Below are 19,930 nucleotides of genomic sequence, written 5' to 3'. Positions count from 1 at the left end.
ATCAATAATAATTAATCTTGGATTGGTCTTGCACATGTTCGTTAGATTCAGTAAAAACTGGGCTTTTTAATTTTTTTTTTTGTAATGAATCATTTTAGTTTTCCTCTCCCCTTATCCACGGCTTATATCATATGTCATCTTATTCGTTATACTGCTTTTTAAAAACACATTTAGGTCATTTCAGTGCCAGTAAAAAGGAAGAAAATGGGATAGACAAATATTCTAGATTTACAATTGAAAGCACACGGAAAAGGTAAAACACAGGAGATGGCTCAATAAGGGAACAGATGTAGATTCCAAGAGCTCATTATCAGTGTTGTTAGTTTGAGATGACCTTAGTCTCATCCAGACACAAGCACATGATCTCATCAAGAAGAATACAGTCAAATGTTACAAACCACTCGATATTCAAAACAAAAAATATATATCAGTACATAGCAGAGAGATGATTTACAGGGAAAAATAAAAACCCCATCTCCCTAAAATTATAACTATACATCTGACCGTTTCCCTCTCGGCCAAGGACTCCGATCAGAGGACAAACCAAGAAATCCCAATAGAAGACGAGGACAGAAAGCAACTCGGAAAACAGATATAGGGGGATAGAAGATGCAGCAGGTAACCTACTGCCCACAATGAGAGGTCAATAAACTCCACACAATATTCATTATCTTCTTCCACAGCATGATAAAAACTAGATTGTACGTGGATGCGGTAATGGAAAAATTTATGTAAATCAAATCACAATAGAAAGGATTCATCACAAAGTTAAGTTGATACAACTATCTAAAATCACAGAAAAGATGAAAAAAAAAGGGTAGACCTAATCACAAACCTACTTAATCTGACTGGCAGAGTGGGTAAGAAGTCAAGTTAGAGTTCAAACATTTTACACTTAATTTGACAAAACCTGGACAGACATTCACTAACCGACTAAACTGTCTTTTAAAAAATCTAAACATTTAGCTTCAAAGGCTTTTTTCCAATACAAACAACATTACTACAAAAAAGAAGCACCCTCATGCTGAATATGATTGTGATAGAAAAGACTGATTTGAATTTGAACATAAATAATACAAGCATTTTCCTCCAGGGAATCAAACACATGTTTCAATACATCTGTTGCCTTAGTTTAAATTTTATACATTAATACCATGTTGATCAATCAAATCGGTGATTGAACATATTAAAAGTGACAAGATTGACAATCAAAGGATGGGGAATCGCCAGTCTGACCACATTGATTGTAAAGGAGAGAAGTTATATTCTTACTCAGAATTGTTAAGGGCAGTGAAAACAAAATATTTATTTTCTTGGCTTAAAATAAAAGTTTCACCATAACACGTATGTTTAAGCAAACTTAAGCGTAAATTTTAAACTGTCTTTTTTATTTGTTTTTATCACTTTTTACACGATTCAATTTCAAATGCTTTAAAATAGATTCTAGAAACAGATTCATTGTCAGATAAAGACAAAAAAAAAACAAACAAAAAAACCTACATCAAGTTTTTAAAGCTTAATTTGAACTAAAATCTAAAAGAAGAAATCTATCTAAAATTATCAAAATTTTTGTGGAAAAAAGTATTTATACTAATGTCATTGAAATCAATGCTCCATCAACTTATACTGCTGGGAAAAGAAGATGAAAAACAAAGAAATGCGTTGAGAAAATATATAAATCCAAATTGCAAAACCTGATGGGTAGAACAAGTATGATGGAGAGATATCGTGTGGTAATCAAAATGCTCAAACAACATCACTGTTTACAACCACCAATCACTCAATGTCAATGTGAAATATAATGAGTATAGATATAAATGTAAAAATTGTAGGAAATAGAACTTCCAACATCAATTACAGCCCTACCACAGGCAACAAACAAAATGATCTAGATATCAATCTCTCCCAGCTCCCACCCCCTCCCCTTACACACCCAAAAATAAAATTAAATTAAAATTAGAATTAAAAAAAAAAAAGAAGTTTATAAACATAAGTGTTCACGACCACCACCTTTGTAAACGAATTATCCTTCGAAAAAGTTTTGCAATACAAGTTATTTAATTTAGTCGCATACTAATCTCTAAGCATAATAAACTAAATTTCCAATCATCATCCCTAAATAATCTAAAACTTGTATTTAATTACTCCTAAAAAATTCTATATCTGATTATATTTGTATGAGTGGCAGGTATGCAGTTACAACAATAATAGACAATCATTAACAAGTTATCATTAATGGTGAATTCTTCATCCTGTATAATATATATATTTATATTTATAAAACATCCATTTATCTTGGAAAATGGCAACAAGACACGTCACAGAGGTTTTAGGGAAATTTATACAAAGACAAAAACCGATTAAACCGAAATGACCTAAAAAAAAATATCCAACAGATAATAAAAGTCAAACCAAAACCAGTCTGAAATGCTGTCATTTTTATATCTCTGTTTATTGTTAACTCTCTCAACAATCTGAAAGTGCCAAACTAAAAACCCAAAAATATAACTTCCAATTTATGGTTCAAACTGTGAAATTGTAGGGGAAAAAAATGGAATTCAAGTCTTGACGTCATACATTCTGCTCAGATTAAACTGTTTCCAAGGGTTCTTGGAAGCATTGACAATGACCATCAAGAGCAAAACATTTTTATATATAATCAATCAGGTGTGAGTGAGTACTTGCAACAGGATCAGGATATATTTTAAAGAAAATTTGAACTTCAAGAAAAAAAATCTGTTTCAACCAAAATTTCTACCCTTTTATGAATTACATTTTTAAATGCTTTAGACTTGATAAAAACGTAACTACATTTGGTTACAGATCCCTAACCGAGTAAACAAACAATTATTCACCATTATTCTCTCAGTCTGATTTTAAATATTTGAATCCGGAGATTATACCCCCCCCCCCCCTCTAAAAAAAACAAAACTTTGGGTCTCAAAAGAATCTGTGTTTCCAATTCACCCTGTCTAAATGGAAGGTCTGATTCCCTGGCTATAGGCAATGACAGATTGTGTCAGGGTGCTAGCACAAAATATAAGTACTTGCACTGTATAAAATAGGAATTATGTTCTTTTAGGCATGCATGGGGGGAATGAAACATTGGGAAGCGCATTGAGCATGGTGAATCGATGAAAATGCACTATACAAATATCCATGTAAAAAAAAAAACCCAGCAAAACAACAAAACTTCCAAATTCATGATTGAGGTGCATGCTTTGTTTATCTACGGATTTTCAATCTCAATACCAAAAAATATTTAAACTGACATTAAAACACAGACTCATTTCAACTCCGGTTTAATCGGTTTGTTACAGCTAGAATTAAAAGGAAAGAGAGAAAAAGAAGTGAAAATCAAAAGGAAATAAACCATCAAACTGTCTGGGTGTTCAATGTCATTCATTCCTTTACATATTTGACAAAATATCATCTGTTGTATTCACAAAGGCATTTATAATATATTATTTTATCTGTTATATATATATACATATATAACTGTTTGAATTGCTCAGGCATTCTTCCCTCCCTTCCAATCGTTACATTCTAACTGATCCCCCCAATGAATAATGTACTTCATTTTAAAAAATCAAACAACCTCTCTGAAATTTCATTTGTACGCATGTCACAAGACAGGAAAACATGAAAAAAACCCCCAAAAAACAACTCTCCTAAGACAATTATAAAAATTTTCAAGGCCTAATGCCTTGCCAATCTGAATCAAAATACAAAATCATTGAGTAACACATCCTTAAAAAAGAAAAAACCCAATAAAATAACCCTTAAGTAAACAACGATACAAGTCTGTAATACTAATATTTCACTGCGAAACGAACTCATTCAACTTTAGATGATTTGCTCATTCGATCAGTTCGTTGTAGGGATACAGGATGATTACTTCCAACACACTGATAACCTTCTCACATCACTAATGGGCAATGGTCATTCACTGTTAACAGCAGTGAGTATCGATCACTCGATGGTAAATGTCATTGGGGTAATCAACATTGGACTAAAGCTGTTATTCCTATAACACTTTTAGTAATAGGTTTTAAGCTTAACAAACACAAGTGGTACATATCACTTTTAAGAGTGAAATGCAAAACTCATTTTAAAGCAAAAACCAATGAATGACACATTCTGAACACACTGGTCTTTATCCTAGTTTGATATCTCCAATTCTGTTTGCAATCTTTGACTTAAAAAAAAATTAATAACAAGATCAGCAGCTTGAATGCGATTAAAATCACAAAAGTACTTTTAGTAAGTCACCTGTAAAATGGCTGAAAGGAGCTGTGTAAATATTGCATATAAAGAAAAGGATGTTGAAATCAATGAAAGGCAAACTCAGAAAGATTTGTTTTAAGATTGTTATAGAAGTCGAAAATGAAGTAGAATTTCTGCTTCTGTTAATAGATCCATAAAATGGGTACCGAGTTGGGAAACAAATGATCAGAAAATTTTGTTTCAGTGAGACTCCTCAGTAAAACTGGGTATCTTAATAGCTAGATCATGTTATAGACTTGTGTGCTTAACCAGCAATGAATCTATAAAGCAAAAATAACAACCAAAAAAAAAACACAACAAAACACACAATGATACAAAACCTAAATTCTAGAATACTGTAATGATCAAGCCATTCAACACCCTTACCCACATCTTGATTATTGAATTATGTGTCTCACTCCATCTATATATATGTGTGTTCATATTAATTCAGTTCTAGTTGGGCTTGCAATCAGTTAATTCCAAGTGAACACCTAACACATGTTCTTCCTTCCGCAAGCATTGTTATGAACAATTGACACAACTTCTGAACAACTAATTATGACAATACTTTCAATAGCATCTCTGGACAATTTTTAGTGACCAGTATCGGAAAAGAACAGTTAATTTTTTAAAAAATTATGTTTTTATACCATACACTAGAAAATAATGAACATATCTTTACATATTTGAGTGAATTAAACCATAATAACTACTTATGGACAACATATTGTAAGGCCTCTTTGTTTTAGGTACTATGAGAACACATTCAACTACTCTCAATGAGTTTGATCTTGTTCATAAAACTTTGTTTCTATGCCTTGTTTGGCCCTAATTAATTCTCTTCCTCTGTATCTAAATTGATTGGTAACATTAGGGGGAAGAGAAAACTGAATACCCATCGACTTTGAAATAACAATGCATAGTTACTGGCTGTCAATGTCCCAAAGGAAATGTAATAATACCTAATTATGGCAATTGCGCATCTTTACGCCTATTCGAGTTTACCATTTTATATCATACAAATCACAGTCTGTTTGTCACTGTTAACTGTCAATCATTCTGTCGGTCCATCTGTCTGAATGTTTGTCCTTTAAGTTACCTATAGGAATTCTATGTGTGTGAATGGGAATATGCCAGTTTTGCCATTGATGCTCCCTACCCACTGGCCGTGCATGGGCATTTCTGTTACTGTTACTATATCTCCAACCTGAAACAATGAGATGGGAAAGAATATAAAATTCAATCATAAAAACTGCTTAAAACATAATATCAACAAGACCCACTCCTACATATATAATAAATAAAAACAATATTTTCTAAAATTATCTGAATTCTTTTTTTTACCATGTTACTTCTTGATAATAGCTTAGGTGACATGTAAAACAAAATAGAAAAATGATCAAAAAACAAGATGATCAAAAAACAAGTTAATATAATAGAAAAAAGTTGAGAGGGTAGTTGGCAATAAAGAAATACAAATGTCTGTTTTGGTTTTCGTTAAATGATAAAAAATTCATAAAAATTTCTCCGACAATGTTCTAATGAACAAAAGTAAAATAAGGAAAAAGTGAGACCGAACATTATGTGTCAGAATCTGTAGCAAATGTAGGATACTGTGTCAAATCTTGTGTGAAGATATAGATGATACAAAACATAGCGAATGTGTGTTGGACAACTGGCATGAGAGGAAGAGCTAACATGAGTGCAGTGAATGAGAAGGAACTGCCCATGACAGCTAAACTCGTGCTATGGACTCCCATGGAAACAAATATCTTTATAATTGGTAGAAAAATAATGAGCTGTCCGAGAATTTACAGGTCTGTTGTGTACTAACCCCCCCCCCCCCCCCCCCCACCAATTTTTTTTTTTTTAAATAAAAAATAAAATCCTACACATTAAAAATTGGAAACCAAGGCTTTAAAGAGAGCCCTCAACAAATCTATCTGTTTGCACTCATGAAAATTAAATCCTTACATAATGTTCCCAAGTAATCTTAGTACAGTGGACTCCGGATAAGACGATGCCCAGGGGAACCGAGAAAAAAATCGACTTATCCGAAAATCAACTTAACCGGAGTGTAACCAAATGAGCAAAAACGCATGTGAACAAAGCAAACCAATCTAGAATAAGTATGTCCCTTCATATCGCGCGGTCTCTGTAGTGGTCATCAGAGGCTCCTACCCCCAATAGCCCCATAGAGGAATCAGAATTCATAAAATCAGAATTTGAGATAAAAAAGCGGAATCAACTAACTGTTCTTGACTATGACATGCTTTGCAACAGAAAATGTAATAGTCAATCCAAAAGTACTCAAATGATAAAATATAAAATGTGTAAAAATGTACAGATTGTGTAAAGACTAAGAATGGGGTCAAATAATAATAGAGAACACACAGGTCCTGGCCGTCTGAGAGCAAAGCATTGGATTTAACCATGACCTTGTCAGGACCCTCCCCCCCCCACCCACACACACCTAATCAAACAAAGGCCCGTGCCGGTACACACACACACACACACACGTACACAGGGCTAAAATTAAATAGGGAAAAAAGCTGACCGTACTCAATAATATTATTACCGATTGAAGCCAACATATAATATTACCAAGGTCATTGACCTCATATATTGGCGTCAACATAATAATAATAATACTACTTCGGTCAACCCCCCTCCCAAACATATAATATTATCAGACATCAGCAGCACACACTTTGAAGGGACTAATCAGACACACAAAATGTGTGTTGATTGACCATAAGTGGTGCTGACAGCAACAAGCCATAGCTCACTTTTTTTTCACTAGAGATTTTTTGTTCAATTTTCCTCGTTTGGAAAGGTGAAAAGCGGAATTTTTGCCTTGAATGTGGAATGTATACAGATTAAGTGAAATTATTCCTCAAAGCGAAAAGCGGAAGGGTAGGAGCCTCTAGGTCAAGGTCATGCTTCTTGGAAATCGTCGAGACAGAAATAGCTGGTATGCTAATTTCCTATGCGATGATTTTCTGTCCTATGCGATGATTTTCAGTCGCATGCCAGACTTTCCAAATCATCGAATCTTCCTTTTCCGCGATAGGCTTGCCATTGTAGTTGTAGACTTGACTTGAATTCTTGATAAAATTGATACTAATTAAGAGGGCCATTACATAGGACGGCCTGGGATTAGAACCCAAAAAAATCTTGAACTTGAAGTTGCGACAATGTAAAATTTGAGATGGAGAAATTAAAGTTATTCAATACTGCTTATGTACATCCAGGGATGTAAATGCAAACTTGAAAAAAATTCTGAAATTCTGCGAACTCATTTCAATAGTCTACATCGACCGTCTCAGTAGGTACCTACTTCGGAAAACTCCAGTGACACTCCAGGAATGAGGTGATAAATGGCCTTGTGATTATGACAAGATTTTTTGGACTTTTGAGTGATAACTCTCAGAATAAAATCCAGATTATTTTGTTTTTGGATGGATTTTAATGATTTATGTCTCCTTTTTGTCAGGAGGAAATACCATTGTTTGGTGTTGTTCATGCTTAAATCAGTGCCCATTTAGTAAATCTTATCCTTATCTTTATGGATTAAACAGGGTTAAATTAGTTTGGGATAATGAAAAAAATCAGAATTTTGCAATTCTTAACTTATTTTCACTGCACATAATCCAACATCTAATTTTTTACTTTAAAATTAAATTCAAGTCAAAATATTCCCCCAATGACTAAATGAATCTGACAATAATAAAAACTCTTACTCAAATTTCAACAGCCATATTATTACTAAGGCCAATTTTGAAATTGGAAAGATGGTCACTTTCCGATATTTATCATTTTCTCAGGTCCCAAACCCTTCTGCTAATAACAAAGACAATTAGAGTACATTACAATTCCAATACTACATTATTAGGTTTAGAATCGTGTTTAAAAGCCTTTTACTTTATTGGTGTAGCTTTCAATGAGAACAAACAAATTTGATTTTTTTCCCCCACCACAGTCAAAAGTTCATCGTAGTCTCAGCCAGAAATGAGACCCCATAGACATTTCTCACAAAGACCAAGGCTAAGGGAAATGTATCTTCAGACTTATTATGACTGAAATGGATTGCACCACACAGTTATTACTTACAGAAACAGAAATAAATTCCAACTGAGCCTTAGGAAGAAAGTGTAACAACAACTTCAGAGCTAAGTCATCAATACTCGATGTGCACCCACCATCTTCTACTTTCGATTCTGATCCCATGTTTTGCTTCCGGTAAACTAAAAATAACCCTCCTTGTTTACACAATAGACGTGAATCTAGTTCCGAATTAAAATAAGGAAAATTCTGAAATTTGAACGCTATCAATCCTTAGTACTTCCGAATTAAAATTCGGAAGCTGTCGTGGAAATAAGTTGAATGGTTAAATACACGTATAATCATAACTGACACAACAGTAGTGTTAATAAGTGTTTCAGTGCATTGGAAATGGGTATACACTACAAATTCTCTATATATGTACAGCAGTATCTCTTATCACAAGAGTTGTTGGTAGTGAGGTATTGAGAAATATTTAAATAGTTTGGGGAAGCTAGAAAATGTGTGAAAAATAGGAAATTCTAATAATTCTGAAAGATTTACATCCCTGTACATTGAATGTCTATATACGGGGCCACAAAACAGACGCAGTTCGAAAGTAACATCGGGACCCCCCAAGGAGATAGTCTGAGCCCGATTCTGTTCACAATATACTTAGAACACGCTCTGAAAGAAGTTAGAAAAGTCATTCCAAAACCAACGACTCATATTGAGAATGCAATCCCTAGAGAAATCGCCTATGCAGATGATGTCGACTTTATTGGATCAACACCAGCAAATATAGACATTCCCTTCTCAGGAAACCCTAGAGACCTAAACAACCGCATCACAACAATTGAAGTTAGAAATAGCATAAAGTGCCTAAACAATAACAGATCCCCAGGCGAAGATGAAATTCCCGCTGAATTGCTGAAATGCGGTACCCTCTCCCTGGATCTGAGCATTGCAAACATAATGAACAAAACATTCTCAACACACAAAGACTGGGACATAAACAGCGGTGTCCTAATTACAATACAAAAACCAGGAAAAACGAAAGGACCCGTAAACAACCTGCGCCCAATAACATTACTGAATACCATAAGAAAAACACTGTCAACTATTGTCCTCAACAGAATTAGACCGACAATAGAAAAATATCTATCACATAGCCAAAGCGGGTTTCGCCAAGACCGAAGCACATCGGACGTTGTATGGACACATAAATGGTTGGCAGCAAAGGCACTCAAAGAAAACATATCCATAACAATAACCGGAATCGATATGTCCGCAGCCTTTGAAACGATCGACAGAGGAAAACTTTTGGAGATATTAACAGACATAGTAGACGAAGACGAGCTCCGAATAATCCGATTTCTCCTCAGCAACACAAAGATACAACCAAGGATATACGGGGCCACAAAACAGACGCAGTTCGAAAGTAACATCGGGACCCCCCAAGGAGATAGTCTGAGCCCGATTCTGTTCACAATATACTTAGAACACGCTCTGAAAGAAGTTCGAAAAGTCATTCCAAAACCAACGACTCATATTGAGAATGCAATCCCTAGAGAAATCGCCTATGCAGATGATGTCGACTTTATTGGATCAACACCAGCAAATACAGACATCATACAAAATACCCTCATGAAATATAACCTCCAAGTCAATGCCAATAAAACCGAATTTACAACAATATCGAGGAACAAAGAGGAATGGAAAAGAACAAAGAAAGTCGGCTCACTAATTGGAGACACCGAGGATGTACAAAGAAGAAAACAGCTATCAAACGCCGCACTCAGTAAACTCACCAATGTATGGATTAGAGGTGACAAAATAAAGAGAAAAACCAAACTGAAACTGTACCGTGCTCTTGTAAAACCGGTACTTCTGTATAACTGCGGCACTTGGGCGTTGACAAAATCCGAAGAAGAACATCTGGATGCCTTCCATCAGACACAGCTAAGAAGGGTACTGGACATCAAATACCCAAAAAAGATCTCAAATGAAGCACTCTATAAGATCACAAAAGAAAGACCAATCTCCCTTGACATTTTACAACAACGATGGCAACTTTTCGGTCACATACTTCGCAGGGACAAAAACATACCAGCTAACCAAGCCATGTCGGGATACTTCCAAAAACACGGGAACCTTTTCAGAGGAAGACCGATCACAACACTCCCTGTGATCCTAAACAAAAACCTCACAACACTTGGACAAAGCATTAGTCTCATAACGGCAGGGGACCTTGAAAATCTGAGAACCCTAGCAGAGGACCGGTAATATTGGAGACACCTCACACAGGAAATACTGGAAGCAGCCAAGGCGACCCGATCTTTCGGTCGAGACGCGAAAGGCATCTAAGTCAAGTAAGTCAAGTACATTGAACACGGACGTCAGGCAAAGCACCTACATCACATCGATGTGCGTCAATCGTTCGCGGATATTCTTAACCACTGAAAATTCTTACTGGTAGCTTTTTTAACCAATGGAAATACTTGTTTATTTGTGATTTTATTGTAGTCATGAGTGATAAGAACATCGACTTAAGCGACATCGACTTATGTGGAGGTTTTTTATTTTTTTTTTACTAATGTTATATAGGAAAAAGGGGGAGGGACCAAGGAAAAAAATCGACTTGGGTAAAATTCGACTTAGGCAACGTCGACGTGTCCAGAGTGCACTGTATTAGTCTTGATGTGTTGAACCATTACAAAAACGATCTTGTGACACAGCCTCATAGCTTATTTTACTTAATGCTTTATTTTTTATTAGTTTACACAGAATATGGCAGACATCAGAGTCAAATCTAACAACATTCAATCTTGACAGATTAAACATAGTTCAGGTGACGATTAGAACTATTTGGAATTACTAGAACTGATGGGAAAACATGCACCTCCACCTGGAGAAAAAAAAACCAACTTAACACGAAGCCACTTTTAAAAAAATGGAGTGTTGGATAGATGATGATATACGACCAATCTTACCTCCAACTTTAGCTGCGTTTTGTCGTAAGCACTGGGAATTCTGGGTAAAATAACCTTTGCTTGTGCTGGCAGCTGAATCTAATACAAAATATGAATTTTAGAAATATGTGTGAGATTTAAGAAAAATATTAAAAAAAAAAAAATTCTCATACAGTAGAAGTTTCCCACTGAACCCTTCTCCCACCAGCATTCGTAGGTACAATATTCCCTTATGCAAATGACCAGATTTCATATGTTAATTCACAACCAAGGATGTATGGGATTTGTGAGCATGAGTAAAGTGCCTTACTTGGATGTCACTTGACAACGAAACCACTGCCTAATTATATATGGCCACATTATGGCAGCTATCTTAGATTAGGAGACACTTTGCAGCTCAACCGAGCACCTCTACTTTTCTGTTACAATTTAACAATCAGCTGATTTTCTTTTGCCTTCAGGGTAATTTCACACACTTTTTTTCAAAGCTTGAATACTGTTTGTGTTTTTTATGGGATCAACTGATCTCACATCTCAAACTAAAGTCAAGGCAATTCCAAGAGCTGTGCAACAGGTCATTGTTTCACATAACATGCAAAGCTCAATTACTGAATTATTTTCACCAAAATAAGATGGACCCTCCCCAACACCAACAATATCCCCAGTGACAAATGATTCCATGTTTTTAGTCAATTTTTAAAGTGCTGAATTATGAAAAAAAATAAGGAAAATAAAAGACAAAACAAAACAAAACAAAAATAAAACAAAAAAATCCTTCTACGATGAGTAACAATAAATTATGCAGCAACATTGAGTGGTGCTCTGTGATAATGATTAAGAGAAATTTAACTCATATCACAACTCATGGAAATCTTTGGACTGTGTCTACTTCGAACTCGAGCACACTCCAGCTTTAAGCATGTTTAAGTCTCTTCAGGCAGCCCTACCGTTTTCTACTTAAGTCTCTTCCCAATGACTATGCTTAAAGGAGGCATGGACACTCTGAGTCACACACTGTGTAATATGAATGAATGAAAAAAAACCCCCTAACAACAACAACAACAAAACAAACCAATAATAGAATATCAAGGTTATGGTTGTACTAACCTCACCGATGTGTCGAATCTCAGGTTGCATATATTCACCTTGAGAATTATTCTGTCTAGGAGCTGCTCGCTCCATCTAAAAAAAAATAAATCAAAATCAGTCAGCAAAAGTAAAGTGAACATATTAAAATGAAAGAACAACTAAAACAAACAAAATTTTAAGACAAACAAGATAGAAAAAAAAGGGACATGAATGAGGATGTGATAACGATGATGATGTGAAAATTTACAAAATTATGGGAAAGTTAAAAAAACAAACAAAACAATTGTTTTTGTTTTTAAGGGTTTTACAACACATTAAGGTCATAGCAGCGCCAGTAAAAAGGAAGAAAATGGGATAGTAAAAAGTTCTAGAAAAACAATTATAGCATCCAAGAATAAGGTAGACAAAGGGGAATTGGTTTAAATAGGGAACAGATGTTGATTCCAAGAGCACACTATCAGTGTACTTAGTTTGAGATTACCTAAATTCTCATCCAGACACAAGCACAGGTCCCCACTAAGAGGAATACACTCAAATGTTTACAAATCATATATAATACATAAACAAAACACAATACAGTGCATAACAGAGAGATGATTTGGAAGGAAAAAAATATCTCCCAAAACTAACATTTGACTGTTTCCCTCCCAGCCAGGGCCAGGACAAAACCAAGTAATCTCATTCCAAGACAAAGACAGAAAGCATGTTGGAAAACAGACATAGAGGGATAGAAGACACAGTATGTACCTCCCTGCCCACTATGGGAGAAACAAAACCACAAAGAGTACTTAAAAATTGATATTTAAGTTTGTGAAATATGTTAATATCTTTCTTGAAAACTTCCACCAATATCGGTTGAAATAAAATGGGAGGGGGGAGAGGAGAGGAAGTGTATGAGGAGGAAAAACAACACTCAACAATGCTTATTAGTTCACTCAGCAAGCTACATGAAACCAAATTTTCATTTCATTAGGTGAAAGTCGCCTGCTAAATGCTTTTGTTCTACCATTCTCAAAATACCAGTGGAAGTTCATAACCTAGCTAATTGCCCATTGTCACATGAGTCTAGTGGGGTAACATGTGTTAAGTTCTTCTCCCATTAAAAAAATAAAATGGCATGGCTAGTATCTAGCCACATCTACCAAACGACTAATGTTAAACCTAGTTTGACTTTGCTACAAGACAAGACATTGTTTCCCTTGTCCATCAACACTAAAATCTGTGAAGATGAAAATCATGCAACGAAGCACAATGACAAGCCCACCCTTTCTGTATACTTGACTGGGATCTGGCCCACTTGGCCGTTGGAATTACGGGCTGTCCACCACTCCTCTTCATCTTGGGATATCACTTCTAGGACATCTCCTCGTCTGAATGGTAGATCCTCTGGGTCCTGGTTTATTAAAATAGGAACAATAAGTCTCAAAAGCAGACTAAAGTCAGACATACCCAGCCATCCCAACCTCACATTATTCCAAGATGAGACAAACTGCTGAAAATTGAATTAGTTGACACCAGTTGGAACGTTCTATTGGAACCACCTGTCTATGACAGAATTATCTCTTTATAATTTCTACTGATTAATCGGAACACATGCCGGTTAACTGAAATGATTACAAGTATATTTATTATTTTCTTCTAAGAAATCAAAATATAAACATCTATTCTATGCTGAACAGGTGTGATATCATCTCGCGATTTCAAACAAAGAAATACGTCCATTGATAAATAAATAGCATAAGGTCTGACACCACCCCTTTCCTCTTATATGGTAATATGTTATGCTTTACCCATTAGGCCGTCTTCTGTAACAACAAATAATTATTGAGAGCTAAGGTAATGATGAATGGTTTATTTGCTTTTAATGAGACATACCGCGGTAATTAAAACTATATTATGAGTTGTAATCTATTTATTTGTCCGATTTCAGGATAAGGGCATATTGGCAGTTCCAAATAAACGTGTAGTCATAATATAAATGCTACACATTCTCTTTCATTTGCTACCACGAGTACAAACATGTTATATTGAATCTTAAGAAGATGGAAGACAAAACTTTAGACGAACAAATGCTAAGATTCTCCGTATTACTAATATTTATATAGCTATTGCAATAGATGTGTTTGTAGCCCTGGTAGGTTGTTTCAAATATAGAGGTCAATTAAATGACCAATAATTGGAACAATTTCTGTGTGACACGAGTTGTTACGATTAAGTAGCTTGCACTGTATCAGTCTAAATCATGAATTTTAATAAATAATAATAGTAATAACAATATAAAGCACTTGCATAGTGCATAACCATGACTAGGTCATGCTTTATGTGCTTCACAGTTACAAGAATGACAATCTAAAATATCAACAACACACATACACACACAACACAAACAGACACACTTTCAGTTATTCCTAATGAAAAAAAATCTATATTAAATACATGTGAAGCATTGACGGAGACTTAAAAATAAGGTTTTGTAAAAAATTAATGTTTAAGCTTTAACTTAAAAACATCGACACTTGATGCTTCGCAAAGCCCTGGAAAGATTGTTCCATATTTGACGACCAAGTATTGAAAACAATCTCCCACTATAAAATAAATAATTTGAGTTGTTGTGTTCTTGAAGTTTAGTGTGGTCAGACGAAGACCTTAGCATTCTAGACGGAGAATAGACATTTATGAATTCATTGATACCTAGGTGCTAAACCAATAAGACATATAAAGCAGATGACGATCTTGTTTTCAACACTTTCTTTCAATGGCAACCAATGCAATTCAAACAGAATGGGCAGCGAATGTTCATATCTCTTTTGTGATTCATGATCAATACTCTCTTATGGAGGAAAAGGTAGCATCGTTTAAATATGGATGTGAAACCATATCTCTCCAATGTTTTTATTCATCACATTCTTTAGAGGTTTCCGTGTCATCATATTGAGTGATTTTCTTTCACTGTTCTAGATCTATGAAGCAATTATCTGATTCAAATGTAAATAATGTGCATGAGAACATGATTGAATAAATGTTAAGAACACACTTAAAGACAATATGCTATTTATGCTTTATATACCAAGAACTTTTCAAATGAAAAAAAAAAAATAATAACCCTAAAATTTTGCGTACTGACAATTTTAATCATAAATTAAATTTTAAACATCCAGCTCACTTAATTCAAAATTCAGACCCACTGACACCACCTGCATATATACCACATTAAACTGGTCCTACAGGCTACAGAGAAAAACCACATTCATGATAAATTAAGTTGTCAAACACTCACCCTTCCACCAAAATCATATTTACACAGGAGTTTTGTTCTGGGAGCCTGAAAGAAAAAAAGGATAATTACTTAAACATTGATAAAAAAGCATCCTTTTTATTTTTCTGAGAGAGACAGATAGAAAAAATTTAAAGAAACCTCATTTTTTGATGATTTGTGAAGAAAAATAAATCTTGTTTTGGGAGAAGAGAAAAATTGCCAATAACTTAAATTCAAGAGAAAGAGAGGTTGTCCAAAGAGACCTCATTTTTAATGATATGCGAAGAAAAATCACCGACTGAACAGCAGTAATGGAGAGAGAGAGAGAGAGAGAGAGAGAGAGAGAGAGAGAGAGAGAGAGAGAGAGAGAGAGAGAGAGAGAGAGAGAGAGAGAGAGAGAGAGAGAGAGAGAAAAAAGGAAAGAGGATGGGATGGGACATACCGGCCTGACGAGAGTAGTGGTGTCAAGGTAATGTGTCTTGTAGAAGTTTAGAAGGCTAGGGATATCACCAAATTCTTTATCTCCAATCCTAAATCGGGATGTTCCACTGGTGTATATACGATTTATTATGTAATGACTGACTTTCTCTTCTTCTCTGCAAAAAAGAAAAGAGAAAATATGGAAATAAGCAATAAAAGATTATGAATAATGACAAGAAAGTGAAGCCGAATTCACCACGTCTTGCAGTTTGGATGACAAACGGCAATAAGACAATTCAGTAGTCTCCACCCAAGCGCCTAGTCACTGGGAGGCAAGAAAAACCAGCATACAAGCTTGATAATTGACATAAAGAACTTGACATGAGATCAAAGCTGGATCTTTGTGAGTTGATTGAATGCTCTTCAAACTGAACAATAGTGGTAATGGCCAGCACCCCTAAAACAAGACCATTTATGAATAGAAGACAACAGTATAGAATTTCTATTCAGTTATGGGACAACGTGGCTCAGCAGTACGGCCTTTGCTTCATATCGAAAAGGTACCGAGTTCAATCATCCGCCGCGCTGTGTGGCATTAAGCAAGTCACCTTGCTCTAGCTCACTTTGAAGCGCTGTACTACGGCTGACGTCTGGGTTATTCAAGACTTCCCTTACTTGGAATAGATCCCAAAGACAAATTTCCCCATGGGGATGAATAAAGGGAATTTTATTATTTACTATTTGTTTTTATTAAACAATTCAATGAAACTGTGTAATACAATCTACCTAAAATACATCCTCCCACTTCTTTCTTGTCTGTAACTTCAACATTTTGATATGTTTTTTCTCTGGAGACTTATTCCACCAACTCAAGGTTGACCGTATGAAAGAGCACTTTTGTTTGTTTTTAAGGGTTTTACGGCGCTAGCAACACATTTAGGTTATACCAGCGCCAGTAAAAAGGAAGAAAATGGGATAGTCGAAAGTTCTAGAATTACAATTAAAGCACCCAAGAGAGAGTAAGACAAAGGGGAATTGGGAACAAATAGGGATCAGATGTAGATTCCAAGAGCATACCATCAATGTACTTAGTCTGATATCACCTATAAGTCTCACCCAGACGCAAGCACAAGATCCAACAAAGAGGAATACACTCAAATGCTTACATAATAATACACAACAGAGAGATGATTTATAAGGAAAAAAATATCAGCTCCCAAAACAATAACTATGCATTTGACCGTTTCCCTCCCAGCCAAGGACTCCGGCCAGAGTTGGGACAAAACCAAGCAATCTCATACCAAGGCAAAGACAGAAAGCATGTTGGGAAACAGATATAAGGGGATAGAAGACACGGTAAGTACCTCCCCGCCAACTGTGGATATAGGGAACCCCACCCAGAAAGAGCACTTTGATGGCTTCCTCTTTTATTTGAAATCACTGAGGGGGGATTTCATTTGGTAAAATATTGCCACTTTGGCAAGCTTTCCTCTATGTTGGAATGATTCAAGATCCAAATCAATTTTGTGACTTGTTTTGATTAATTAATTAAACTGTATTCGTTCGGTCTCCTGATTGCTGTTTTGTGGCGAGGGACACTACAAGAAAACACAGCTAATGTTCGACTGAGGTTTAAATACCAAAAAATGTGAGACAATGACAAGCAGGATGATGCCTGAAATAACTGTTTCAGGAGAGATGACCAAACACAGTGAGGATTTTACATATTTAGGAAGTAAAATTAGAGGTGATGGTGGAATAAGTAAAGAAACAACAACCAGAATAGGAAAAGCAAATGCAGCATCTGAAAAATTATACAAAATAATGAAGTCAAAGACAGCCCAACTAAAAACGAAAATCAACATCTTTAAACCAGCGTTCTTATCAGTTCTTTTATACGGAAGCAAAACACGGCAAATGTATGCAAAAGACAAAAATCATAACGCATTCCAACAAAGAAACCTAAGAAAAATACTCAATGTCAGCTACATAGACAACGTAACAAATACTGAAATTCTAAATGGAACTGGAATGCAGGACATACAATCACCATCCAATGCCAACTGACCAGGACACGTCCTCTGCACAAAAGATGACCGCTTTCCCCAAAAAGCATTCTGACAAAAACGAGGATGACCAAAGACAACCTGGAAAGTAAAATATCTTAAAACTGGGGAGATGAGATGGTACGAGGCATACATAGCAGCACAGGACAGGGAAGAATGGCTAATCTGGATGGCCCAATGTGGCAAAGACATCGGAGGAACTAAGGTCTATGGTAAGGACAGTCTTCAACATTGTATTTAGCTTTTTTGGGTACACTTTACTACTCTGTATCGATTTGTTTGCCCAGTTACGCCAGGCAGACTGACATCACCTTCAAATCCACATCACTGTTTTGTTGTACTCTTGTGAGATTTGTTTTATTCTATAACTATAACAAAATCCCAACATTGTATTGATACACAGCTCACAAAAGTTAACCATTATTTTGCAAAACAACTTTCTTTGTGCCAACCCATTCAGAGTGTCATAATGTATGTAAAAATCATTTAAATAAGTATAAAGTAGCAGACAGTATATTCCCAAATCGAATACAAATAATCACAACTCACTTGACACATAAAACAAAGTCTCCTTTTTGCGTTTTGCTCTCCCTGACCAGGAAAACGCCGCTGTGTGTCTGTTGAAGTATACCGTTTGTCTCTTCCCTGGAAAGCAGGCCAAAAAACCAACTGTGGAAAAATTTTAAAAATAGATGGATGGAAAAACTGACTGCATATAATATATGATGTATAAAATCTGTAATCCATGGACCTGAGGCCTACCAGTACAGCATCTCATCTTTCAAATTTAAGTGATATTGAGCATAGTCAATATGACTAGATGAGTGATAATGATTGTAACATTTACCCAGATTAGATTGTGTGTCATTGAGCAAGGCACTTTACACAAATAAATACATTTAACCCAGCTTTGAATAAACTCAGCCTGACAACAGGAAGAGTGACACACATTGTAGTGAGATACAGTACAAAAGGACACCTATAAATTTGTGTAAATACAAGACAAGTCTGGTTAAACAAGATGGACAAGGAGTTGGAATAAAACGCGGCTTTGATTTAGCAAGGCTTCTGTTATTTTGTTGCGCAGTAGTGAGTGTGAGCAAAGAACGAGGTAATTCTCGTTACAATTTTACGACCAAGTTGTCTGTGTAGTCTAGTCAGTTCTGAGACCTAAGATTCAGGTGAAGGGTGGCTCTATTCTCAGAAAAGATGCAACTCACTAGACATTCCTCACTTTACTGAATTGAAAGTAACAGTTGCGAACCGAAAGGAGTAGGGTAGGAATTGGGGAGGAGGAGGGGGGGGGGGGGGGGGGGTGGCTGTGAAAACACTTCCTTAATGTTCACAAAATCACACATAACTTTGAATGGCAATCAACCAGATTTTTTTTCACTCTTTTCGGACATCAAGGAAGCGTCATCTGTTTTGACATCCCTTCCCCCATTTGAAGAGAAAACAAAAGAATTTTTCCACGAAGTGCGTCATCCAAGTGACAGTCATCGCCGTAGAGATGGGGGGCATAGTCGTATCAACAAAAATAATTTAATTGAAATAAATATCCTCTTGAATGAAGATAGTACCATAGATTCTATACTTTGAATATGAGCCAACCTGTATTTATCCTCTGGATCGAAATCAGCTTCCATTTTTGATTCGAACAAGCAGGAAATTTTCACTTCCACATTTGGCAAAACATAGGTTTAGTCAGTTGATGAGATTGAGAAGGGAAGACAAATTGTAGCAGCCCGTGAAAATACGAACTTTGGTAATAAAGCTGGCATAAGTTACTTTCGTACTTTGGTGTTTCAAGGGAA

General features: G+C 35.7%; 1 protein-coding gene across 1 annotated transcript; it reads right to left on the bottom strand.

Moving 5' to 3' along the window:
• Positions 1 to 63: 63 nt before the first annotated feature.
• LOC144978623 (adapter molecule Crk-like) lies at positions 64 to 19,886 on the bottom strand. The gene is made up of 8 exons (XM_078924915.1): positions 19,728 to 19,886; positions 18,666 to 18,785; positions 16,073 to 16,226; positions 15,652 to 15,696; positions 13,639 to 13,767; positions 12,393 to 12,467; positions 11,307 to 11,384; positions 64 to 5,476 (listed from the first exon to the last, which is right to left on the bottom strand). Exons 1-8 carry the CDS (start codon positions 19,760 to 19,762, stop codon positions 5,369 to 5,371), a joined length of 744 nt encoding a protein of 247 aa, XP_078781041.1. The 5' UTR covers positions 19,763 to 19,886; the 3' UTR covers positions 64 to 5,368.
• Between the last annotated feature and the right edge of the window lie 44 nt (positions 19,887 to 19,930).

This window comes from Berghia stephanieae, chromosome 8, assembly GCF_034508935.2.
Source record: "Berghia stephanieae isolate SIO BIC M18660-M18661 chromosome 8, UCSD_Bste_1.3, whole genome shotgun sequence".
In the NCBI taxonomy this organism is placed as follows: Eukaryota; Metazoa; Mollusca; class Gastropoda; order Nudibranchia; family Aeolidiidae; genus Berghia; species Berghia stephanieae.
The sequence above is the reverse complement of the archived record's forward strand: the minus strand, read 5'-3'. Positions and strand labels throughout refer to the sequence as shown.